This window comes from Nipponia nippon, unplaced genomic scaffold (genome assembly GCF_047370975.1).
Source record: "Nipponia nippon isolate SJK-2023a ecotype South Korea unplaced genomic scaffold, ASM4737097v1 scaffold_33, whole genome shotgun sequence".
Taxonomy (NCBI): Eukaryota; Metazoa; Chordata; class Aves; order Pelecaniformes; family Threskiornithidae; genus Nipponia; species Nipponia nippon.
In genome coordinates this window covers 4,930,241-4,956,709 of record NW_028262351.1, presented here as the reverse complement: position 1 = coordinate 4,956,709, position 26,469 = coordinate 4,930,241, and the positions used below count along the sequence as shown (strand labels likewise).

Below are 26,469 nucleotides of genomic sequence, written 5' to 3'. Positions count from 1 at the left end.
GTCAGTCTAGGATTAACTGGGCTGGAGGTATGATCTCATATTCCCTCATGTGAGATTTTGAAGACAAATTATGCTGAAAACCACATCACTAAGTTGTATCAGGAATCAACTGAAGCAGTTCAAGAACTACAGTTTAAGGGACTCTGTAAGATTTGGTTACATTTCCTGGAACAAACAGCAGACCTTCAAAAAACAAACTTTGCATCGGAGAAAAAGTATTTTAGAATGCTACAATACTATTGGCTTGTTTTCTCTAGTCCTTTTTGTGTAATTGTATCATGGGAAGCATAAACCTAAAACTGGATTTACTTGTAACTGAAGAACTTCTGTTGAGAAATGAAACAGATCCAAAGCCTGTAGTACTGAAACAGAGTGTGAGCTCAGCGAGCATCCTTTCAGTTCTGAAAAAGGGTGAAACTTAGGATCTCAGAATCATCAAAGAACATACATTGCTAAAGCAAAGTTCATTAGCTGCACAGAAGCAGCACAGGAATGGAAAAAGACCATTAAAATGGTTACTCATAAAAATTGTCTCCTAAATTATGTGAAAGCTTAAAGGCAGAAGAATGACAAAAGTTGTTGTGGAAGTGCCAGTGGAAAAGCTCTCCTGAAAGACATGGCCAGGGCTGCGTAAATAATGACAGTGTACCTTGAGAAGAGGTGTTAAGTTAGTATCATATTCAGGAAACAAATCACAGGTCATAAACATAAGCGATCAGGTTAAAGTGAAGTAATATTTGTCCTGATTGCCAGTGACCACAAAGAGCACATATTCAATGTATTTTCAGGCAGTGAGGGAAATGTGCCTGGTATTCAGAGTCTCTTTAGGAAACGTTTGTTCAAAAGAATGCTGTATTCAACAGTCAAGAAAGCAGAAGTATATGGCACATCAACAGGGTACCACAGGGAATAATAATGTTATCATTCCCAATATAGATGCTCCAGGGCATTAGGGGGAAAACACTAAGTTATTTGGAAAAATATTCATATATATTAGTAATCTAATGAAGGAAAATAGCAGCATTACGGGGTACAGGAGCAAAGGTGTTGTGAGAGAGATGAATGGAAAAGAAACCATCTCTGAAAGTCTAGGCATAAGACTTACTAAAGAATTCTTAACTTTTGAAGAGATACTAAATATATAAACATTGAATGGGAGCCCAGGAAGATCAAAATACAGTGCTGTTTTCATCTCATATATTACTTTAAAAAATCCTGAAACCTAGATTTCTGGCAGCTGGGAAACAATTTTACACACTTGTCCTGTTTCTATATTCTTCCCTAAACATCTGATATTGGCTGCTGTTGAAGACAGCTTATGCTGCTAGATGGGTCTTGGTGTAACCTGGTATAAACTCTCCTTGTGTTCTGTTAAACAAGAAGTGCAGAAGGGTCCTGAGAACATTTAATCAATTTTTACAGAAAGTAAAGGCTCAAAAGGGTCTTAAAGGAAGTGACTTTCACCAGTCACAGCAAATGTATCTGCCCTGTAAGAATTATAGAACAAAGGGGGGGGGGGGGGGAGAAGAAAGGAAGAGAAGAAAAAAAAACAAAAAAAAAACAAAAACAAAACATGAACTTGGTCAAAAAGGAAAAAAACAAAGTTTGGGGGGGGGGGAGTAGGGTCATCTCCAAGGGTGACAAACTTTTTTCAGCAGTAGGTATGGCAGGAAGCCCCAGATTTTCCTTCAGCCTTCTTCAGCTTCTCAGATGCAGCCCCTCACCAATGCATTGCTTTTTGGCCTGGTCACACAGACCCTGTTTGTAAACCCAGCCTCTGCAGGAGGCTTAAGGGAAGTGTTACCTTCCCCCAGAACTACACAGCAAGGGAAGAGGGGGATAAACCCACAAAAATGTGGGGCTAAACTGATGGTCACTGTGATATTGGACAATGGAGGCCACAGCTATGACTGCAATGGTCCCTGTCATGGACACCACCATCCTGTTACAGGGTCATTGCTGGAGGATTTTTTCTTTCCATGAAGCAAGCAGCGCAGAATCCAGTCCAATCTTTGGCCCAAGGAACTACATTGATAGAAAGTGTAAATTATTCAGGAAATGGTTTTATTTCAATAATGGAAAGTCTGGTTCTGCAGGTAAGACTTGGATCTGGGTGTGGAGATGTACAAAGCTGTGCAAAAAAAAAGCGCAGCCTTTGAGTGTTAAAGGAGCAGCAGCCACCCGAGCATTCACACACCATTCAGGGAGTCGCACACACACCACCTGAGACTTTAACTGCTAGGACTGGAGTCCCTTCGCAGTGGGCAGCTCCACTGAGCTGACGGGTGCCCCTTTTCGACTCCTTGCTCACACACACGCTCACCCTTGGGTGCTTTCTCTCCCCTCAGGCTCGACCCTAGGTTTCCCCGAAGCAGAGTCTCCGACATGACGTATGCCAGGTGAATTTATTGAGTGGTACAGCAGTGAAGAGCAGCTCGAGCTGGGTGCCTCTGGAGAGGGACCCTGAACAAAGAAATCCCTGGGCAATTATACCCTTACAGTCTATGTTCCCTTCCCCTCAGGCAACGGTTCGGTCCAATAGTAATACTTGGGTCTGGGGTCTTCTTGTTCCTCATTGGATCCTTTCCCAGTCTCCAGGCAGGTAATTCTTTTTCTTATCTTGATTAGCTACAGCTTCTGCTGATGGTTGTGGCTCCCTTATCTTCCTGGTTTGCACCGGTTTCAGGGCCTTCCTTTATGTAGCTAGGCAGGAGTTCAGCATACAGTCAGTGTATCTAGGTGAAAGTTCACAGCTTGCAGTCTAAGGCTTCAACAGGTCTTTGGATCCTTATTTGAGCTAAAAAGTGACTTCTACAACATGAGGTTGGAGTTTTGCAAGGTGCAGCAGGCCTAGAGCGGGCTCTTCAGCTCCAGCACATATAGCTGGTAGCTAGGCTCTACCTCATTTTCCGCAGGCTGCACCTAGCTAAACATTCAACAAATCACCCAGGAATGCACACCACCACCAGACACCTAACCCATGTGGTGCTGGAGAAGGCTCTGGCATCCTGCTGCATGGTCAGGGGCAGCCCCAGAAAACCCACAGCACCTCAGCCAGTGTGCCAGTGTGGCTGCATGAAAGTGCCCCAAACTGTGCCCAGGGTGTTTTTTTGTTTTGAATAAAGGGCCAGGGGGGTTCTGTAGGCTCATTTATCCCTTGTCCCAACATGGGCTCCTGGGTGCCCTGCTCAAGCACAGGCACCCCAACTGTAGGAAGGGTGTGTGCCCCGGGGCACTGCAGGGGTCCCAAGGGGCAATGTCCCCCAGAGCCCATCACAGGGAGGTGATGGTGGGTTCATCCAGTCTGGCTCCTGCCCAGAGTCCTTGGAGGCACCATCTGAGCCAGGATGCCCTGGCTTGCTGGGGTCTCCGGCCACCTCCAGCAGCGGAGAGCTGCCAAAATACCCAACCCCTTCTCAGGTTTGGATCTGAGGGATGAGGCTTGGGGGGAAGCTCCTGTCCTCACTGCCCTGCAGGAGCTGTGGACACCAGGGGCCCAGCCTTGGTGCTGGAGAGGGACATGGGCTCGGGTAAAGGGCAGGAGCCACCAGGACTGCTTGTATGGATTACCAGAGTGGTTTGATCCCATGCATGCACCACACTGATAAAATGTGGAATTTTCTGTATATGCATGCAGGAATTGTGTGTATATTATATAGTTAAAGTTTATAATGAATATTAATAAACCCTACCTGCATACCTATATTTCACATCTCACTTCTCTGCTACTGTGGTTTTAGGTGCATGTTATGTTACATCATTCACAACAGGCAGGAAATCACAGAAGACAGCCCCCGAGGTCTCAGGCCCGGGATGGCCGTTTCGCGGGTGGGTGTGTCGCCCAAGAGAGGGGCAGCCCCATTTCCCGCTCCCCCGGGGAGGACTGCGGGGCGGCGGAGCCCCGGGGGGGTGCGGGGGGAGGCAGTCGGGGCAGTTTCAGCCTTTGTGCTCAGAAAGCGGCCCCATGGCCGCTTCTCTGATGGGGGGGTTCTCAGGTCCCTCCAAAACGCTGCTGTTCCTTAGGGTCTCGAGGTCCCGCTCAATCTCCGGGCGGGGTGATCCTGTCCTGCCCTGTCCTTCCCGGGAGCTGCTTTGGTCGGGGGCCCACGCCGGACACCCTGCCCCGGCACACGGCGGCCCGGAGCCGGCCAACCCGCCTTCGCTTGGCCCTCCTTGCCGGTAGGTGGCATCCCCCGTCCACGGAGAACATCTCCCGGAGCGGAGCGGAGTGGGGCCGGCCGCGGGGCGGGGCGGGGGACGCGGGCGGCGGGCGCCGGGCGCCGGTGTCCTACCTCGGGAAACGCGTCTGCCGCCGCTCATGGCTGTGCCGCCGTTGCTCGCCTTTCTTCTTTTCTTTCTTTCCCTTTTAAGAAGGCACCTGCCAGGTTGGGAAGGGAACAAGCGGAAGATGCTATGCTGGCAGCGCAAAGACAAGTCGCGATCTCCAGGGACACGTAGAGGCTGCAATAACACTAGGTCTTAATTGTCCCCACTGGGGGCTGGCTCAGCTGCCCTGTAGAAAGCAAGCCCCTCGGCCTCCCCCGCAGCGACGGACTAGGGCTTCCAGTATTGCCCAAGTCTGCAAGGGGGGTCCCCAGCCCCCCCGAGGGTCCCGCCACCCCGGCCGGCCACGTCCAGGAGGACCCGCGTCCCAGTCGGGACCCTCCCGGCACGCCGGGGCCGCGGTGCTCCCGGGGACCCGGTGCTGCGAAAGAGCTGCCGGTGTCACACGCTCAGTGAAACACCCGTGCGTCCTGTGTGGGTTTTAGCAGGAGATCACGGGCAGATTCGACTCTTCTGGTTCTGCTTTGTTGCTACATCAGTTCTTCCCTATAAATTTTTAAAGTCCACCGTTCTTCCTATTTAGAGCTTGGGGTTTTGTTTTTAAGATGGTTTTAAACGTCAGGACACATCAACAAGTACCAGGAGAAGAGCAAGAATAAAAAGAACAGAAAGAGCATAAAAAGGAAAAATACTAACTCTTTGTAAAGAGGAAAAACCTCTCAGAGAGGAACCATCCTGCCATCCTTTTACTAACGTGCCCTAGGATCCCAAAACTAATTCAAAAGGGCATTTGACTTCCTATGAGCTGTAATTCTCGAGTGACATTATCAGTCTTTCCACAGGAAAAAATAGTAGCGAGTTACTGGGTTTGGGGGCTCTTTTTTTTTTTTTCGCTTTTGTAACTTTTGGTGGTATTCTGCAGGCGCCTTAGTAGTGAACAAAATGTAAATAGGATTATTTGGAAATAGTAGAAAGGGTTATGTTGTAAATCTATGAAACTGGGTTTGAAACGGGGTGGCTTGAAGCTTTGAATTAGGACGATATATAGAAAACGCATTTCAAGAAAATGGTGTGTTTCAGTTGTTTGAGAAGTGAGATTTGAGAAGTAAGGACGCTAGGCATCGGTCTGCCCTTCTCACGACGATTTCCGTCGGAGCACGAAATGCTCTTCTGCTGCTCCGATTCTAATCGGATTCTGATTGTGGGTTATTCTGCCAGAACTAGGAGCGATGGGAATTTTCAAACGTTTCTTTTTAAGACCACGGTGATTATATTTATGTCTAAGGTAATTTTTTCCTCTGCGAGCCCTCGCATAAAGGGGGTCCCTGGTCTTCTGCTGTCCTCGTATGTATCACCTGAAACTAGGAACGGTGAGGCATAATTAGTAAGTAACCCTTTGTGTCTCTTTCTTTGGGTTGTTGCTCCTGCACTCAAAGCAGAATCGGCATTTTAAAGGCCGGTGGATTGTTTTCCTTTGCATAAGAAAGAGGTAACGCTAATTCTTATGTTAGTGTTTCCCATAATGGAGGGAGCTGCTTCTCTCCTGTTAAAAACAATAGCCTTACAGATAAACTGTGATATTAGTGGCGTGCTTTGGAGGCGGTTCTTTGAGAACTTGCGAGGTCGACATCTAGAGATATTTGATTTCATTCTTAAATGAATTAAAAACTGGAGGGGGAAGAGGAAGGAGAAGGGAGAGATGTTTCTATACTATCCCGCGGACAGATGTCTTCATCTGAAGTTTATTAAATCACCACCTGCCTCTCCGGCCTGATTTTTTGGAGAAAAAAACTTTCTTTTAGAGGGCTTTGAGACATGTCCCGCCAAATACTTTTTCTCGCCAAGCCACCTCTCGGCCACCCCCGCCGGCACCCCGCCGGCAGGGCTTTCCCGCAGCCCCCGCCTCAGGCCGGCCCCACGCCGCCCCACGCCGTCCCCCGCCGCGGAGCGCCGGGTGAGGAAACAGCGACGCGGCGCTGAAATCTCGGCGATAAGGCGCTTTTCTTCCTTCCTACGGGAAGCAGGACTCAGTCCCCGGGGGCAGCCCAGGAAGACACAGAGCTCCCGGCACCCTTCGGAGGGCTCCTGGTGAGATGCTCCAGCACTTTGGGACAGACCTACACTTTTTTTTTTCGGGGGGTGTGTGTTTTTATTTCCCCCCTTTTCCACTAAAGACGGCCCCGGTCACTCCGCGGCCCAGCACAGCTCATTCTGGTGGGGCGAGGGTGGGGGTCCGGGGCGGGCGACGAGGCGCCCTGCGGGGGGAGAGGGCAGGACGCCTCCCGGGACCGCCGCTCGCCCCGCCGCGCTCTGATGCTGGGAGTCCTGTGATGGGCCCCCTCGCTATAAGGCGGAGAGGAAGGACGCCCTCTTTGGGACTCGGCCACAGTCTTTCCTAAGGCCCGGCAAACTGCCCACCTCCGCCCTCCCTCCTCACCATCCTCCTCCTTCTTCTCCCCTCTCCTCCTCCCAGGACTAGGCGCGCTCCCTCCTGCCCCGCATCCATTAATGTCTGGGGGTTGAGGTGAGGAGAAAGAAGGGAGAACCGACTTCCAGGCGCGGCGGCACAGCCCCTCCGCTCCCCCCCAAACCCCAATCAAAAAACAAAAGACAAAAAAAGGGGGGGGAGGGGGAGAGAGAGAGATAAATTTTAAAAAGCCGCAAAAAATACCCCGAAACAAAACCCAAACCAGCCGCCGCCTCCGAGAGGGCGGCAGGAGCGCTTTCGCGGCGCGGCGGCGGCGGCGCTGGGGGCCGGCGCGGCTCGGAGCGGCCCGCCTGCCCGCGGCGGCGGCGACGGGGCGGCTCTCCGCGGAGCGGCGTAGGGGCCTGGCGGCGGCTGGGAGCGCGCCCGCCCGCCCGCCGCCGATGCGCTGCCCCGCCGCCACGCCATGACCCTGAGCTCGGAGATGTCCGAGGCGTCAATGCTGGCTGAGGAGACCGACATCGATGTGGTGGGCGAGGAGGACGACGAGGACGACGAGGAGCCGCAGCTCTGCCGCCCCCGCCGCCGCTCCTACGCCGAGGACGAGGAGGAGGAAGAGGACGAGGAGGATGTGGGCGACCTCCACGACGACGACACCCTGCTACTGCGGTCGCCCGTGCGCGGCGGCGGCGGCGGCGGGGCGGGTGGCGGGGATGGGCCCGGCGGCTCGCGGCCCCCCTCGCGAGGCGGCCCGCAGAAGGCGGCGGCAGCGGGCGGCGGCGGGGCGCGCGGCGGCAAGAACAGCCTGGTGAAGCCGCCCTACTCCTACATCGCCCTGATCACCATGGCCATCCTGCAGAGCCCCAAGAAGCGTATGACGCTGAGCGAGATCTGCGAGTTCATCAGCGGGCGCTTCCCCTACTACCGGGAGAAGTTCCCCGCCTGGCAGAACAGCATCCGCCACAACCTCTCCCTCAATGACTGCTTCGTCAAGATCCCCCGGGAGCCCGGCAACCCGGGCAAGGGCAACTACTGGACGCTGGACCCCGAGTCTGCCGATATGTTCGACAACGGGAGTTTCCTGCGCCGCCGAAAGCGCTTCAAGCGGCAGCAGCTCCCGGCGCCCGAGCTGCTGCTGCGCGCCGTCGACCCCACCGCCTTCCTCCCGCAGCCCCCGCCCCAGCCCCCGCAGCAGCCGCCCTGCGCCTACGGACCCTATGGCTGCGGCTACGGCCTCCAGCTCCAGCCCTACCACCCCCACTCCACCCTCTTCGCCTTCCACCACTCCTCCCCGCCAGCCCGCCAGCCCCCCTCCGTCCCCGGCAGCGTCCCCGGATCGACGCTGCCCGCCGCCGCTGCGCCGCCGGGCCCCTTGCTGCCGGCGGCGGAGCTGGCACGGACGCCCTTCGGCTACGCTCACCCGCTGGGCCCGGCGCTGGCGGCCTCGCTGCACACCGCCAAGCCCGGCAACGGCGCAGCGCTGGCCCGCTCGCCCTTCTCCATCGAGAGTATCATCGGGGGCAGGGCCGGCCCCGGCACGGGCAGCAGCTGCGCCTCGCAGTCGACCGCGGCGCCGGGCCTGGACCGCTCGCTGGGGAGCGCCGGCGGCGGCCTACCCCCCGCCACTGCCCTGCCCGCCGTCCCCGGCTTCGCGTCCCGGATCTCTAACAGTTAAGGATTTCAGAGTCTTTCCGAAGGTAGGATCTGGGCTATCTATCTCCTTTCTTCGCTTCTCGGATGCCCGACAGATGCGCGAGCAGTGGAGCTGCGGGCTTTGTGCGGAGTTTGCGCGGTGGGCTCGGGAGCCGTCCTCCGCGGCCGGCGGGCCGCCCGGGACCTATATTTATGCAAAGCCAGGTCTAGATGCTGCATGGGCAGACGGTCATGCTATTGGCAAGTTACTCGTTACTCCTTAAAAAGCAAACAAACAAACAACAAAAAAACCCCATGTCTCTGAACCGTTAAAGTTCAGAGATTCTGAGGTCTAGGAGCTTAAAAACACTAATGTACAGGGAAAAAAAGGCTTGAGGGATGACAGCAAAGCAATACTTTTTCATTTTAGTACACTTGTCTCATGTACTTTTATAAAAGAAAAGAAAAGTTTAACATGTTTACACGGAAGAAAGTCAAGATTATAATTTCTTATTTTAACCTGTGTTTTGTATTATAATAGACTTACAGAGCTTTTATTTTGTACTTTATGCGTAATCTTTACAAAGACTATTGTTAAAAATTACTGGCAAGTATTATTGTACCATTTTAATGTAAAATTTTTACACATTTTCAAAAATAATTTTTTTCATTTAAAAACAAAACCAAATCAACCAAACCAAAAGACCAAAGGAGCCTAGCCAAAAAATTGGCTTTGGACTGTTCCCTCCTGAATACTTCTCCCTTCTTTGCGATATTGATAGTTTTTTTCCTTCGGTATTAATAGCACAATAGCCAAGGAATTTTACAGCTTGAAATTTATTATGACTGGATTTGACCGGGAAGAAGATCAGAATATGATCTTCACAATCAAACCATTGTTAGTCCTAGCAGAGAGTGGAAAAAAAAAAACAAAAAAAACCCAAAAAACCAAAGCAAACAAAAAAAAGAGCAAGGACAAAAGAGGGAATAAAGATAAATAGGTCTTTCTCACCCAGTTCTGCAAGGATCCAATCAGGGGATTGATTAAAAAGACGGTTTAAAACTATTTTTATACTTTTGGGTGAGTTCTAAATCACAACCGCATCACAGTTTGATTTCCAAGAGGCCCAAAGGAAAATAATAATAAGGGGCATGTACTGAACTTCAGAGAGATTTGTCCTAGCCTCTTATGTTTCTATGGCGATAACACGGACATGTGTTTCTACTTTTCAATACATATAATATAAAATGAGCATTGAAATATCCTCGTGTGATGAGCTGATAAAATGCACGAGCTATTGAAGTAAGGATAAGTGTACGAACCAAACCGTGAAAGGAGCTTTTCTGATTTTGAACTCTCATCTTAACACGCATAAGCTCGATGATATCTATTTCATAGACTAAAATAATTTTTTAACCAAAAAGTTCGCCTCAAACATTCGGAGCTTAGACGTGAAAAGAGAATCGTACGTTTTAAGAGTGGTTGCTTGTTATGGACTAGGAACACTTGTTTTTCAAATCAGGAAGGCGCTTTTCAAATACGACTGTTTTTATAACAATTTAGTAGACTCAAAGATAAATTATGTGAATTTTTGTAAAAGAAAAAAAAAGGAGGGATGTCTTTTAGTGTTCTTTGGAGTGGGGAGGGAAAAGCTGTGTGGTTACATGCTTTTACATATCGAAGTACCTCGTCGCCTTGGTTTTAAGTATTCTCGTGGATAGAAAAGTGATGCTTTTCTGTTTTGTTTGTAGCAATGCGGGGTTAAAATAATGGTTTTCAATAAGCGGAAAGACTGGACGTATGATCTCTGCTGGGCTCTATTCGCAATATGCATCTGGAGGGCCTCCTTAGGTATCCTTAGAGGACAATTGCATACAGTCCCATTTAATTTTTAGAATAAAAGGGAAAAGAACCCAGAGACATCGCATACTTGCCCTTTGGGGAGAACGCATCGTTATTTACCAGGGAACGATTAACTCGCTTTCCCCAGGCCCGCCGGGGCCCGTGGGGAAAGCGCCGGGCTGCCGCGCCGGTCCAGTGCGGGGTACCGAGCCCGGCTTAGGCACCCCTCGGAGATACGGCTAAAATCAAGAAAGGAAAAATTTTGAGAGGAAAAAGTTTTGAGAGGGAAAAGGCGGATCTAGCCATGACCGCGGCGGTACCGGGCTCCCCCAAGGAGGAGTGCTGCTTGTGGTCGGTCTGTTTTCTGGCTGCTCGAGCAGCAGCTCGGAGTGAGAGGCCATGCAAATCTTTGCGCTGCCCCCATGCAGTTAAATATAAAGAGCAGGTTCCGGCGACCCGTTATTTGTTTTCTTGGCTTCCTCGCAGCAAACCCTGGGGAACAAGGTGATGTTCCGTGCATGTGGGCTGTCCCCTGCCCGGGCAGGCGGCGAGGTCCGAGCATGCCTGCCGTCCTTCCCTCGGCTTTATTAAGAAGCAAACCTTGTTCAAAGGTATATGAAAAGGAAACTGCTAAGCCCCTTGTTCCTTCCATGTTTTATGCCGGTCGTCTGCACCGTGTGTGGACAGGGCCTTCACCTGGGAGTTGGTAGGCAAGCTGGAAACTTGCCGGCAGAAGAAATTGCAATATGTGGTGTGATTTTTTTTTTTAAGCGCTGAGGAAAGGGGTGGGGGAGGGGGGGGGGGGGGGGGCGGTGCGGGACACCCTTTCACTTATTTTCTCCGAGTCCTCTGAGAAACCTCCTGGCCTCGGCCCCAGGGCTCGGCGGGCCCGGGACCCTGCTCCGCTGCGCTGCACGGTGCAGCGCGGCCGCGGCGCCGGAGCAGGTGCCACCACAAAAGCCCTTTGATGGGCTCGCAGCACCGTCGGGCCGCAGCTCCCCATTCGCATGCAAATGGCCCGCCGTGCCCCCCCCCCCCCCCCCCGGCTTTCAAGGCGAACAGAGGGTACGTGTAGTGCTCGCAGGGATGGAGTCTAGTTGAACAATCCCTCCAAAATAAGCTAGGCCTTAATAAACAAGCTGGTGGGACAAACAGGATGGTGTCGCCCCCTTCTCCCAACTTCGAAGTGTGGATTCATTAACCTGTCTCCTTTTCTCATCATATCCCCGTAGGGCTGAGAGACGAATTACAGGAGCTAAAATGGGAGGAGATTGCTCTATATGGGGGCTAATGTTTCAATCAGTTCCTCCAGAAGGACCACACAAAAAGAAACTTTTTAGTTTATGGTGCTATTATGCAGAGTTTTAATGTAGGGGTAGATTTAGCCAAATGTTATCTATTGGGAATTTAATGAAGCCCTTATGTATTCAATCGCTTTTTATGTCACACACAGTATCTCTATCCAGAAACGTTTCCTTCCACATATTTATTTGTTTCTGTTGGGTGATTTATATATTTTTAATTAGTTTTAAAAAAAAATTATTTCTTCTCAAGCAGGACTGTGTTAGGTCCCGTCCCAAATCCCCTATAAAAGAAATTTCCCCTTCCCTACCCCGTTTCAGAGCTGATTAGTTTGCACGTCCGCACACTGCGCTCTTCCCGCCTTGTGCAGACGGGGCCGATGGTCGGATGGCCGATGGCCGGAGCCATGCCGAAACTGAGTCCTGTGCGGGGAATCTGTTGGAAAGTGGGTCTGGTTTGGTGGCCCCTTGGCACAGACTCCACTCTGTATGTAATAATTTCCCTTAAAGTACTTCAGTAGTCTCTGATAATGTTGTATTTGACAGAAATCATGGAAATTATCATCATGGGCAAACGCTCCCTGCGCTGGAACTTGCTAAACAAAGCAGATCCGATTTTCAGCTTGTTACCAGCGGCTCTTCCATCCGCAGCGAAGTTTCGTCCGCTTCTCTTTCGGCGCAGAGTCGGGCCACACACACTGGCGGGCCCCCAGTGCCCGGCAGGGACCGGGCGCCGTGTGCCCGCAGCCGGGCACCTCTCGAGCAGATAGGTGTCCGCTCGCCCTCCGCCCCTCACTCACCTCTCCGCTCACCCGCACGTCCCTGGTGACCTGCCGCAGGTTACTGCAGTGCTTCTGCGCCCTTCTCTGTAAGTCCTTTCCCCTCCGCAACCCCACCGTGAAAGCAACGTCGAGCAGCCGCGTCGGGCTCGCCGCTCGCTGCGCCTTCCTGCGCTGCAAAGCACGACTGAGATACGGAGTAAAGATACATGCATATGTGTATGTACGTGTGTGCAGGAAAATGGCACTCCCAACGCTAACTAGCTGCTTTCGGATCCATGCTGCGGCACCAAACGCGTTCGTTGTCTCTCTGCATAGATGGGTGTCCATCGATTTGGGCTGAGGCGGAGACCAGAAAGCGAGCCTTAGATCGGTAAACCTCTTGTTTCTGATTTTCTCTTGCAGAACAACGCCGTGCCCCGCTGTCGGTCCCCTCCCAGAAGGGGTGCTGCGGGCTGCCTGCCCCGCAGCCCAGGCGGCCCCCTCCCCGCTGCCCGGCCCGGATCGCCGCGCAGCTCCGGGCTCGACCCAAAAGAGAGGCAAAGGTTGCGGGGCAGAGCTGCGGTTGCAGATCCTCCGCGGCCGCGACGGTGCTTCGCGCCGAGCCCGCCCGTAGGAGCAAGGAGGTACCCGGGGGCGGCTCGGCGGGAATCACCGCGGGGATCCCTGCGGAAGATGTGCCTCGTATGACCGCGCCTTCAGTGCAGGGCTCCGGCTCCGCGAACTGCCGCGGAGAGGGGCAGAGGGGCTCGCAGCCGGTCGCGCTGCCGGCTCCTGGCGGCTGTCCCTGCACGCCCCGCGCCGGGCATCCGCCGGCCGACTGGCAGGGAGCAGACCTCGCTGTCTGCGCCTCGGAAGAGAAGAGAGACGTACCGGCTAGGCCTCGGAGTGCCAAGAAAGTAGAAACAATTATGGACTGGACTGTACGGAAGGCTTTTTTCTTCTTTTTTTTTAAATGAAGTGCCAAGCCAATTTCAGAAATACTATCGCTGAATTTAATACAGCGGGAAAGTTGTTTGGGTTTTTTTTAATCAAAATATTTAAAATTGACCTTTCTCCAAACCACAAGAGACCTGTTGAATTGATTCTAAGTTCCCCTTGATGGAGCAAAACGGCATGCAGAAGTCTGTGGGGCCCCATATTTAGATGATAAATTATACAATTTATGTTGGAAGCAAAAGGATAGAGATTTCAATTGTTGCATTAATTCGTTGTCTGAGTCTGGGAACGCCTTATCCACGGTTAATCCAAAGGTATTTCTCTCCCCTCCGCGCAACAGAAAACCATCTGTGTACATCGAAACGTGTGTGCATGTTCAGGCATGTGTGCCTGGGATTCGGTGCAGTTACTGACCCGCGCCCGTACATCTGTAGCACTGCGGTAGTCGCTCCGGCAAATGCCCACGCTTTGGAGAGTACTTGTAATACCCGGGCATATAGCTCTTCCTACCGCGGTGGATGTGGGTCTGCTTCTCTTACGTTCATTACGGGAGAGCACATGCATACCTGTATACATTAAATACACACAATCAAGATAAATGAGGCATCTTCCTCAGGTTTTCTTTTCGTAAAATAAACACTGTCAAGTCTGCTTATTCAGCAACCACTAGATGAAACTGATAGTTTTCTAATATACGTGTATACAGTGAAATTCCACCTGTCGGTTGCACAAAGGGTGGGGTAAAGAAAGGCAGTCTCTTCGGATCACTAGTTCACGATTAAAGGAACCATTGTTGAAAAAAATTGTTCAGCGCAGAGCGGGGGGGGGGGGGGGGGGGAGGGCTTGCCCGAAACTGAATGGGGTCGGAAATTACGGCCCGTTGAAAAAATTCTATAATATTAATTCCAACCTGCCTCTGATTTCACGAAATCCCGTCTAGGGCAGTTCGGTAGGTTCTGTCAAACACTCCCACCCCTCCCTCCTTCCTAGAAGTCCTTAACTTCTCTTTTTCCGTGCAGACGGAGAAACAGCGCACACGAATGTGTCTCCTTTTACTGTCCCGCAAGCGCTCGGCAGCCGACGGCCCCGGTAACACCAAACCACAGACCTCCTCCCCTCTGCCTCCCACTTTTGTACGAGAAGTTAAAGGGCGGCCCTGCTCTGGAAATTAACTTCTTCAGATCGCTTTCAGCACGACTCCCCTCGCGATGGCTCTTCCCTAGGTTTTAATACATCTGTCTTTCCGTGCCCTGGACACGTTTTGCAAGGGAGGTCCTGGTCCCGCCCGACCTTCGGGCATTTCGCTCAGCCGCTCAGAAGGCAGATCCCCCGGCCCGCGCAACGGAGCGGAGCTACTGACAAGCGACCTGGATGTGTTTGCTTTTAAACCGACTCCTTTCCTCTCCAACCTCCTCCTCACCCAGAGGAAGCCCGCAACAACTTGCTAAGACACGGGTGGCCAAACCCAGCGTACCCACAGGAGATTTTGAACCCAGCCCCGGAGCTGCTGCTGCGCTTGCGAATGCGAGACAGCGCGGTTCGCCCGGGGAGAGGCACAAATCTCCGCGGCTCCGCGGGGCAGCGGGCGGGACGGAGCCGGGGAGCTGGAGGGAGCACGCAAGCTCCGGCTGGAGGAGACCGGATGCTCCGTGCCTCCTCCCGGCCCCAGGTACGCTGCCGCGCCTACCTCGGACGGGCTTGGTATCCGGCCGCCTGCCGGGAGAGCAGATCTCAGCTGCCGTCGATGGAGCACGTCTGGGTTGATAACAGACACAGACTGCGAGGGGAGCGGGCTGCGGGCGGGTTGCGGGCTGACCAGTGCCACCCTGTGCTGCGCCGCCGGCGGGGTCAGACCCGGGACACCGTCGGAGCATCATCGAAGCGGTCTGTGAAATGGCTTGTTTGCGCCTCCTAGAGCGGAGCAAGTGTGGGCCGCGGCCGCGCCTCTTGGCGGGCGCACCGCTCGGGCCGTCAAGGGACAGAGGGGAAAGGGTTGTGGGCACGGCCTCATGGGCGAAAAAACGGCTGAAGCGGGCGGGCATGGCTCCCTGGGGCAGACCTGCTTAGATGCCCGAGGCCTTGCCCCGGATCCTTCGTGAGCAGCGGGGGACAGGGCGGCCCTCGGCCCCGCGGCGGAGGTCGGCACTGCCCCTTCTTTCCTTTGCCACGGAGGGCGTTAGGCGAGCCCCGAGGGGCTGGGCCAGTGTGCGAGGGTGCTCTGCTTCCCGGGACAACCCGTGGCCCAGGGCCGGCCCTTCCACGGATAAACAAGCCACGGCCACCGTGTCTGCGCCAGCCCTTCGGCACCCACACGGGGCGTTTGGAGACACTGTGCGGCGCTGGGGGGGGGGGGGGGGGGGGCGAGGGGCCCGGTCCCGGCGCTATAAATCCCTCGGCAATTGAGTTCTGCACCTTTGATTTGAAAAATCGAATTCCTTGAGTGGAAACGATTAACAGGAACCTAAAAGGATTAGCTGCATTCCACACAGGATCATTTTTACTGGTAACATTTTGAAACGATTGATCCCTTCCAGACCATAAACAATGTCCAGAAAAAAAAATGATCTAACGAGACTTCCATTGTTTCCTTTTGTCTGCGAATCCCCTTTCTCTAGCAGTTTGATTAGGGACTTTGACAGGCTGGGTCTTAACACACACATACACTCCCATTCCCGAGTGAAGTACTGAATTTGAAATCGCTCACAATTTGGTCTGTAATCCAAATCTTCCAGAAAGCGAGCAAGCGGGGGAAAAAGCAGGTGGCGGGGGGAAGGGAGAAAGGAGAGTGGATGGGGAGAGGAGTGGGGTCTCAATTGCCGCAGGATGCCGAAATGAGAGATCGGGACCTTTCCCTCCGCCATGCTTCTCCTGCTGTTTTTTGTGCCGATCTAACGGAAGAGAGAGAAGGGGAAAGCCCATCGCTGGACATGCTCGCCCGGGACGTGGCGGGGAGAGGACCCCACGCGCAGCCTCCCCCCCCACTCCGTGGCCCGGGGGCGCCGCCGCGGCGCAGAGCCGAGTCTGCGCCCGGAGGGACGCGCAATACGCCGGCCCTGCCTTGTCCCCTCCTCCCCTCCCCGGAAGAAGGGGCGAGGAGGCCCTGCCCCGCTGTGTTGGCCGACGGAGTTTTCCTCTGTTTTGACACCTGCACACACTACCCCATGCTCCTCTCCTTGATTTAGCGCCTTATTAAAGGTTCAGCCTTCCTCAAGCCACCCGCGCTGCTTCCCTCTGCACCTTCCTCCCTGCGATGAGGCGGTGGTGGGCTGGAATGTGAAGCGGAGACCCTCGTCTGCCCCCCGCCTGCCTCTGCACAAACGCAGTCTCGCCAGGGCCTCCGCGAGTCCCAGAGCTCGCTCCCCGGCGTGCGCACATCGGGGCTTTTCCATCGTGTCTGGGGAGGGCTTTCTCAAAGCACAACGTAAGGGGGGGGTGGAGTGTGATGGTCCTCCCCAGATCCTCAGCGGTAAATTCTGGGTCTCCGGACGGGGAGCAGGGATCCACAGTGAGGCAAGCCCCGGCTGCAGCCTGGGGGCCACCACGTGTTTGTTGGTGCAGCCCGACGGAGACAGCTCCCTCCAGAGCTGTCCTCCCTCGGAGGCGAGGGGCCGAGCAGGTGGAGACCCGGGAAGCAAGCCGCTTTTCCGCGCCTTTCCTTTTCCCTTCCTTCCTTTCTAAGCGTGTTGATTTCGGGTCCCCACGTCCGAGCGGCGAGCTAGTGGGAGCCAGAGTGGTGTCCCCGACGGCGCGGCCCGGCACGGGGCTGTGCTGCAGGGCACGTTTCCAGCCCGGGGGCGGCAAAGTATCAAACCCACTAGGGAAAACCCGGCCAGAAAGACAATCCCCCTTCCGAGTTTTGTATCCCCCTCAATTAAGAAAAATCATCTGCCTCTCGGATTCCTCGGGACTTGTCCTTCTTGTCAGTCTCCGGGATTCTATTTCTTTCCCTCTTTCTTCTTTTCTCTTTTTTTCTTTTCCTTTATTTCTTTTTCCTTCCACAGAGAATAAGCCACTCCCCAGCGGAGATTGACAGCATTGAGCATCTTCCTAACTTAACTCTGTCTTCCTTGCATCTATCAATCCACCTTTCTAATTAGACTAATTAGAAGATATGTGGAGTGTTCCTGGGCCCATAGACTAAACTGCTTAGGGCTTGTGAAAGGAAGGCTGAATGCCCGCCATAGGAGGTGACCATTCAGGGGGGCGGCAACAGTTGCTGCATTTATCTCCTGCCATTGAAAAGAGCTTTGCTTAAAGCTCGATTAAAATGTTTGGAAACTAATGCCACCCTGGATCCGTCTCTAATTAGAGGGCCTGGATAGATCACCCTGATCGGTCAAAAGAAACTCCTTTCAGGCCCTGGCTTTTCTGTTCGGCAGAATAACTTCTCTCCATCACTACCCTGCCTCCACCTCGAAAAGAGAAGGAGAAAAAAAGGGAGAGAAAGAGATAACACAGCTATAAAAACGGAGGAGAGAAAAATGGCGTTAGGCCGAAGTCTTCCTTCCTAAGAGTTATATTTGGTTCCGGCTTTCCTGCTCACAGGCCCCAGGCTCTTCGTCTTCGGGGTTTCTGCCTGATTTCTCAGCGGTGAGAAGGAGCCGAGAGTAAGAGTCGCAGGTGCCCGGCGTGCGCAGGTGCGGCGGGGGCTGCACACCCCGCGCAGGGACCCGACGTAGCCGCCGGCGTGCTGGGTGCCCCTCCCGGGGCGGCGGGGAGGTGGCAGCGGCTGGGCTGCACCCAACTCCGGCGGAGTGCGATAGGGGTGGGGAGTCTGGACTGGCCCGCCCGCTCCTGCTCCGCTGGCTGCTGCCAGCGAGGAGGGAGCTCGGAGAAGGGGAAAAAGGCCGTCGCCCTCCTCCCCTTAGCCCAGCGCCCCCGCGGCCGGTGTCCGCAGCCCCGCGCCCCGCCGCGGTGCCTTGCGCAGGTGCGGAGCCCGGCCTCTCCTCCTTGCTATGCTGCTCTCCCCGCTGTGCCACGTCAGCCTAGGTCCGAAAGCACCAGCGGGGTAAAAAGGGGGCGGAGGGCGGGTGGGGAAAGGTGACCCGCCAGGGGGGCTGCTCCTGACTCCAAAACGCTCCCTGCGGGAAGCCCAGGAGGAGCGGCAGTTTCCAACGGGCCGCCGAGCGAGGTGAGGGAAGGGCGGCTGGAAAGCTCTCCCTGGGGGTTCCCTGTGCCTCCAGCTCGGAGCTGGTAACATCCCCGCGCACCCAAACACGCACACACGCTTTGCTCCTCTTCCTTCATAGCCCCATGGAGATCCTCCAGCCTTCCGCCGAGCCTCCGCGCCGGCGTGGCCGGTATCCTCCGGAGCAGCTCACACCCGGGTTTCCTGCCGCACGGCCCGCGGGAGATGCGCGGGGGCGCGGGCAGCCCTCGGGGCGCCCCGCACCCGGAGATGCCCAGCCCCGGCGGAGCACTGCGGTGTCTGCACACCTCATAAATCTGCGGTGCTGCTTTTTCCCCGTACGATATAGGGATTTTGTCTTCATAAACGCAAATAAAAGATTGGTGCTGACATGGGAAGGGAGGAGGAAACACCCGTCTGCTACACACATATGCTTTAGTTTACACACTAGATATGACCGAAGTGCCTGAAAAAAGCTCGTACTCATGACTTGGCAGGCGACGAACCCCCGAAAGCCAGTGCCGAAGACGGCGCTCACCCGGGGCGGCCACACCCCCGTTGTGCCCGCAAATAATGGCACGGGAGGCGTTCGCGGCCCCGTCGATGCCGTCGCCGAGAGGGCGGCTGGGGCTGGCGGTGCGGATTTCAACCTGACGCCGGCGGGGCCCGATCCCGAGGCCGCATCCCTCCCGGGGCTCCCGCGTTGGCCCTGCCGACGCCGAACGGCGGCCCGAGGGGCCGAGGCGAGGACGGGGATGCGCGGAGGCTTCCCCTCGGGTATTTGGTGTTTGCAGCACACCACGTGTCAGTAGGGTGGGGTAAAGTTGAGATGGGATGATTTTTTTTTTTTTTTTGTATGGTGGGCTGACGTTTTAAGAACGATCTGATGGACCCCTCTGGAGAAATAGTCGTATCTGCCAGGGAAAAGTATTTGCGTCATGTTCTCCCTGCCTTCTCCCAGGAGAGGCCGCTTTGAGCCTTGCTGAGCTTCTGACGAGTGGGATCTCGTCGGAGGAAGACCGGAGATGTCCCCGGGACTGGCAAGCACGGAAAAACAAGTGGCATCTTCCCTTTTCTTCCAAGCCTCCAGAGCCCCTTTCTCCAGACCCCCTCCCCCCGCTGGGGAGGGGAACGGGAGAGAATTAGGAGGGTTGGGTCCGTGTGCTCCTCTTTGCCCCTGCAAACAGACGTCAATAGTCGGTGGGGAAGGACTGGCTCTGAGCCCCAGATGAGCAGGCAGGTGGGAAGAGGGGCAGCCCCCGAGGCGTCCCGGGTCTGCCTCGCTCTTCCAGGAGTGCTGTCCCTTGCCCTCGACCAGATCGGGAGCTGCTCATGTTGTATCACGTCTAATCCCAGTGAACTCAACAGGACAAGTCCGAAGGACAAAACCGATCAAATATTTTCCTTAGGAACATAGACTTTTTTTTTTTTTTTCCTTCAAAAGCGAGCCCAGCCCAGAGGACAGATCTGCTCGGCTGCAGAGATCGGATGTCTCTATTAAATGCTCCCGGAGGATGCTTCTCTGCAGGTCCGCAGGGCTAGGGTCACAAACCGTGGTTTGGGGGGTAGGCCATGGGGGACGAGCAGGCTACTCTTCCCCTCCCCCCGTCTGGCGGACCGTCCTGTGCGCTGAGGGTGTAACAAAGGAGGCTCCCTCACAAGCAGCGGGCTTGTCCCTTGCCCCTGCCCCTGCCCGCACCCCTCTAGCATGGACAGCTTTTAGGGCCCTTCACCACGAAACGCAGCTCTGGAGATGCCCATAGCCAGTCAAGAGAGGGTGCAGGATCAAAGGCCAGCGTGAGGGGTAGTTGAGAGTTTGCTGAATTTTGCTCAATTTTAGTTTTTTTTTAATTTTAGAGAGTGCAGGATCTTCCCAAGGCCAGTATCTGCATTTCTGGAGCCCCAGGGGAAGCCCTGATGCTGGTGACCTCTCTCTTTCAGAAAACAAGTAGATGAGGGCTGAGGATGCTCCCTGTCTAGATCCAAGGGCAGCTGCAGCTGTGTGCCTGGTAGTCCGTTGCAATCAACAGGTGGCTTAGCTGTTTGTCTACGTTTTACATGTTTCACATTGTTTTCCTTGTGGGCATTATATGGCAAGTTTCCTTGCTAGCACTGGGATATTTTTTTTTATTCAAATGGAAAATTTGGATAAAAACCCGGTCAAAGCTCCGGGTTGAGAGGTTTAGCTGAAACCTGTGCCCTGGCTCCTTAACTCGTGCGAGTCCTAGCCTTGCCCTTGTCCCAGGGATCCCTTGTGCAGTTGTGCTGTTCACCCCGGGCTGGGCAGGAAGACAAGAGCTGGGGGGGTGGGTTTCTTTGAAGCGGGGGAGGCTGAGGGGAGGAGGAAAAGGGGTAAGCCTCTCCTAAATACCGTCTCCGGTGAAAATCCCGCGCCGGGGGGGCGCATGGTCAGAGCCACCACGCGGCCGGGGAATTTCAGCCCCGGGGAAGTGGGAACTCTTGAGGATGTACGGGGCTGTAGGCTTTTTTTCCACCGGGTCCTCCAGATAGAAGCAGGCCAGAAAGTGACTGGGCAGCGGCTTGATGCAGGAGGCCCCCCCCCCCCCCCCCCCGGCTCCGCGCTCCCGACGGGGCTCGGCCGCCGCCCCCCCGGGGCCCTGCTGGGGGACGGCTCTTTCCAGGGCCCCGGGGGCGGCTGCCGCTGTGAAATTGGGGAGCAGAGGGTCAGGGGCTTTACGAAAGGGAGTTTCGGAGGGACGGAGTTCTGCCCAAACAAGGGTTTCTGCCTCGGAAATACGTGTCTGAAAACATGACATCCCTCGCGATCTTTCGCGAAAGTACCCTTGTGATCTGGCTATCTCAACCAGCAAGAGCAACGACTTTCCCCAGATGTTGATGGCAGAAAGAGATAAAAGAGGAATTAAAATAAATGTTTGTCCTTCAGGAATGGAAATTATTAAATTAACACCCCAAAGTTTGCACCATCTAATGAGTTTTTTCAAGCATTATTTTTAAAAAAGAAAGATAAAAATATATGTTTTTCCTTTGGCCGATGCAGTGGAGCGTAAGAAAAAAACCTATTAACGTACATCATCAAGCCACGCAAGCCACTGCTGGACACGTACAATAGAACGTAGATATTTTGTTTAACAATGCTGACTGCTCTTATGGAGCAGAATTGGAGACATCTAAATATCAATAGATTAATTCAAGTGGAGCAAAAGTTACAAATCATTAGCTGAAGAAAGTTGGTTTCCAGCTCACATTCTATAGGAGCATGAGGGAAGCGTGGTAATTGTGCTGATATCGTCTACAAAAGGGCATTTTTTGTATATACTTTATTTAGATTAAGTGTGCAGAATGTTTTTATTTTTTCTACTTCTAGCTGTCTCACCTCTGTGTGAACTCCCCAAACCCAAATCTACTCCCTTCTGCACACTTCCCTCCAACGTGTTTGCTTTGGTAACTTTCATGTTCTTACAAACAATTCTTCCAAAGCTATCAATCGCTCTTTCACAAAGAGAAATACTGTACACTCAATGCCATGACAAAACGAAACATGTTTGAAGCAAACCATGTGTTCTAGTGTGCCAGGGATTATATTTATTTATTTATTATTTTGGAGACAACCCATATACCTCTTTACACGGGGAGAGCTTCTAAGGTGGGAAGCCTACTCCGCGTTGCGCTGGGGGAATTTATTGGACGAGGGCATTTTATTTTCTAATGCCGTTTGCCCTCCGATCCTTGAAGAAACCGTGGAAAGTGCTTCTTGGCCTGGTGCCGGCAGCGCGTGCCCGCCCTTCTCCACGCGCTGCCTCATGGCGGCTGAGGGAGCGGGACCCATGGCGCCCAGCAGCGTCGCCCCAGGCGCCCCGCCACGGAAGCCCTCTGACCGCGGCGGGCAGAGCTGAGGATTGGGGGACCCGCCTGCAGCGCCCGGGCGGAGCCTCGCGGAGCCGACCGGCAGACAGGAGCCCCGCGGGCGATGGATGCGGGGAGGCCCGTGAGGGTTGCAACGGCCCCCGACTAGCGCGTGGGCTCGTAGCCTCTATATGCGGCCCTGCCTCTTGCCTGAGGCGAAATCCTAGTTTCACATCCTGATCTTGTGGTGGTTTTTGTTTGTTTGGTTGGTTGGTTGGTTGGGTTTTTTTTCCGCACCGGTTTACAAACATCCTTGTTCGCCAGGGAGCGGGGCGTACCGGCGAGACGGTCACCGCTCGAGTGCTCCGACTCGAAGTTTGCCCAGAAACCGCGTATTGCCGGACTGTACTGAAAGTCCAAGTGTACGGATAGCCCTTCCGCCACCGCCTCTTTCCGGGAGCCAGGCTCCCCTCCTCTCCCCTCAGCGCCGACGGCGATGAACAGCTCGGCAGGACTCAGTCGCTCACCTGCCCGTGCAGCGCTCGCCGCGCCAGCAGGGAAGCCTCCAGCCCATACACCGGCGATCTGGCGCCCTTCTGAAATACGACGGGTCAGACATCAGCGCTTCCCGCAGACTTCTCAAGGAACCTTACGAAAATCCCAGTATCACCGCGGAATTATTTTTCTTAACGCTAAGCAGCTTTGTGCCGCTTCCCCTTTCCACAACGCGAGCGGCGGTGCCCATGGCAGGTACTCACCAGCGCACGCCGAAGCCCTCACCCGCTGCTTGAAGGCGGCTGAGCTTCCCTAATCGTCAGCACTGGAAATTCAGCCTGGTATCCTCACGCAACTCTGCCACGCTTCTGGTCTCCGAAAAGACCAGGCTGTTGGAAACAACGGGTCTGTTAGTCAGACGTCATTAAACTATCGCGATTATGCATGAGCCAGTACAGGCGCCACCTCATTTTCCTGATTTGGCATTGCTGACCGAAGTGAAAGTGGTAGTGCCTTGCTCCAAAGGAAGCGGAGATGTTCGGGTGCAGAGCTGTCGGGTAAGGGATGCCCTGGTTTCTGACCAGGAGCACATTTCAAGCTAAAAATACACATTTCGCCGAAACTCATTTCACATGAATCTCACTTGGCGTGCGGTCAGGCTATACAACGACTGTTTCAAATTAAATAGCTCTGACTGGATCCTTCGGGGAAAGAAAATAGGCTGTAGGTCATTATAGCAATAAAGAGGGTTTTGATGGCTTGAACTGACAGGGTGTCGCCCCAGCCGGTGCGCCGTGCCCGGCTGGGAGGGACAGAGCGGGCCTGCGGGAAGGCGGGAACAATGACATTGCTTAGGAGACGTCTCCTCTTCGAGGGGGACTGTACTGCTTTCTAAGGGTACCTCAGAGCATTAAACACCCTAGATAGAAAAGGGCTTCTTATGCTAGGGGATGATGCTAATCCAGGGATACAGTCCCCCCCGACGCTCCCCAAGAAAATAACACTTTGTATAACGTTTTAAGGGGGAAAGTAGAGTGAGGCACAGTTCGGTACCGGAAACTTTTGGCCTTATACACACATTTCTTTTTCCAGTAAAATCTTTAAATATTTGTCAGTGTGCGTGTGTTGGCTCAGCAAGAGTAAACTGGGAGGGAAATCCTGTTCTGGAATAGTTGACATCTTCCCAGGCCACTCGATGTTCAGTGTCAGTGTGTTTTACTTGTGTCTTGGACTGCTTTCAACCTTGATCTTAACGGCATGAGTCATCACCCCTTTCAAGATGATGGAAAATGTCTTCCAGGACAGGTGAGAATGAGCGGCAAGGAGTGCCAGGATATAAGCTAGTGCCTGGTTTAGATCCCGGATAATTCCTTCATCAATTAATACAAAAGCGCGCTGAGAAAAATACATGCAAGGTTCTAAAACAAACAAACAAAAACCCCAAACAAACACACACCCACCCCCCAACAAAACAAAAGATGGCCAAAATGTTATAGAAAAAACTTTGCAGGGGAAAGTAACCTAATACAGATGTCACGAAAGGGCAGGAAACCTAACAGGAGGCCTAAGCAGTCGCGGATTTTGAGCTCTTTTGATGTTGAGCTCTTTTGCTCAGAAGGGAGACCCCGGCCTGACAGAGAGCTGGTGCGATCAAATACACGAGGGTGATCACTGCTATTGTCTCCTGTTAGAGAAGAAATTCCCGGTAGAAAAAAGGAAAATCGTGAATGTCCTTATTCCTGGAAGGACGGCCCAGAGCTGTTCTGCCCGGCACCGGGAAAGCCGTCAGCCGTTTCCCCAGGTAGCTTCAGTTATATTGCGGTTTCTCCTGGCCTCGGCCCCTTCTTTGTGACCCTGAACGACGGGAACGTTTTAAAGAACAGAAACGAGCTCCCAGGTCTGGAGGAAAGAAAAAGTCTTGCTCGGTAATGATTCCCCAAACCGCCCGGTAGTTCCCTGGGCCGGGGTCTAAGTGCCCGGTGAGTGAAGAGGCGGCTTCCCGGGGAGCGCGCAGGGACCCTGCCAGGGCGAAGCAGTTCGGTACCGGGCCTCCCCCGTATCCCAATTCGTGGCTTTTTCTGATCCTCGACGTGCAGCGCCCGCTTGGCCATTGTGCTTTAAATACGGCAAGGATCGGGAAACCAGACTGCATGTATGTCCTTGTGTTCTGGATACAACAAGGGGATGTATGTGTTCGCGGGACATTTTTCCTCTCAAGCAATGTTCAGCTTCCTTTCGCTCTGAGGAACACATGGCGAAGCACACCGGAAAATGGAAAGAGATGTGCTTGTGACTGTTCACTTAATCTACCAGAGAAACTTCTCCCGGATGACTGATCTCCAGAGCCGAGGCAGAATCTCAACCACATTTGGTTTTATAGTAAATTAATACTGCAGTCTATATAGTTGAACAGGAAGTCGAAAGCCAAACCAAACCCCTTGTGCCATAATACTCAGCAGCAAATAAATACTGAGCAGCAAATATTTCGATTATTTAAAAATGCTTTAATAAGTGTCTAGCATTTCAAAAGAAAATAAAAAAACGATGAGAGAAGCAGAGAATCAGCCCGAGCGCCACATGCCTCGCAGCTCATCTCCGAGCCAGAGACGAGACGTTGATTAGTCTGCATTGTGTGGGGCTATAGGAATAAACTCATAAAGTTTTATTTGCTATTATCTCGTTTAGCGGCTCGCACGATGCTCCAAGCCTCCAGTTGGTTTTGAGGCTCTGCATCGGGAAGGGCGCGGATTAAAACCAAGGTCCCGAAAACATCTCGGGCTGCCCAAGGTGGTGAAGATGCCCTTTTGTGCAGGGCCACGGGGGATTCGAGGTGCCCCCGGAGTGGGAGGAGGGCTCGGGCTCGGCTGATGCCGCTTCCCCCTGCCCCCGGGAAGAAGCACTCGGGCTGTCCCCCCTTGCACTCCAGCCAAACAGACTGCGGCACCGGCTCTCTCCCTTCCAGGGCTGCTATAAACAACCCAGAGCTTTTTGGTCCGCAGGGCTGGAAGCCTTAAATGTCCAAAGCTGGCATGGTACACAAACTGAAACCTTTATAAACTTATTTCCCTTAAAGTTTTTATTAACTGCCCCCCAAGGACCACGGCTGCTGCTCTTGCACGGTGGTGGTCTGGCACCTCCACGAAGCACACGTGCTAAACAGATTAACATGCTTCGGCTGACCCATATTTCACAAACCGGGGACAGAGTTTCTCCAGCTCCGTGTGGAAATTAACCTATATGTAGCAATGGTCAGCTGTAAAGAGGGAGTTCCCAAGCAATCTAAACAACCTACGGTTCTTTGTTACTTTTGGCCCTTCCCTCCCTTTCCATGGCTAAATATTTATTAAAATAGGAAATAAAAGAAGAAAAAAAAGAAAAAAAATAGGAAAACAAAAGGGAAAAAAGTCTTCCTCCTCCTTTCCCCCTCTTCCCCTTTTGCTGGGCTTGAAGCACATACCTGCAAGAGCTTTTTGTGCCGGTGTTTTAATTTAGAAACACAGAGCTTTTAGAAAAGGCTAAAATCTCAGTTACATGGCTTGTTAAATGTTCTTGAAGGGCGGGTTAAACGCACAGGTTTGGGAGTGTTAGAACTGTTGGAAAGACTTCAGTCGCTGATGTGTCGTTCCCCCCCCCCCCCCCCGTCATTTAAATTTGAAAGCACTCTGAGATAGAGCTGTTCGCAGATAGCCAGGGAAGGAGTTTCCAGCATACTAATCCCACCACTTTCCCTGTAACAGCTTCTTCGCCTTGTGCCTTTGCGAGATCGATCCTACACCCTGGCCCCTCGGCTGCAAGCTCCACGTTTTCAGAGAGGGTAA

The 26,469-nt window shown here is 53.5% G+C and overlaps 1 protein-coding gene across 1 annotated transcript; it reads left to right on the top strand.

Moving 5' to 3' along the window:
* Nucleotides 1–7,175: 7,175 nt before the first annotated feature.
* Nucleotides 7,176–8,514, top strand: LOC148054208 (forkhead box protein D1-like). Its single transcript, XM_087770812.1, has one exon. It carries the CDS (start codon nt 7,176–7,178, stop codon nt 8,382–8,384), a length of 1,209 nt encoding a protein of 402 aa, XP_087626938.1. The 3' UTR covers nt 8,385–8,514.
* Nucleotides 8,515–26,469: the final 17,955 nt, after the last annotated feature.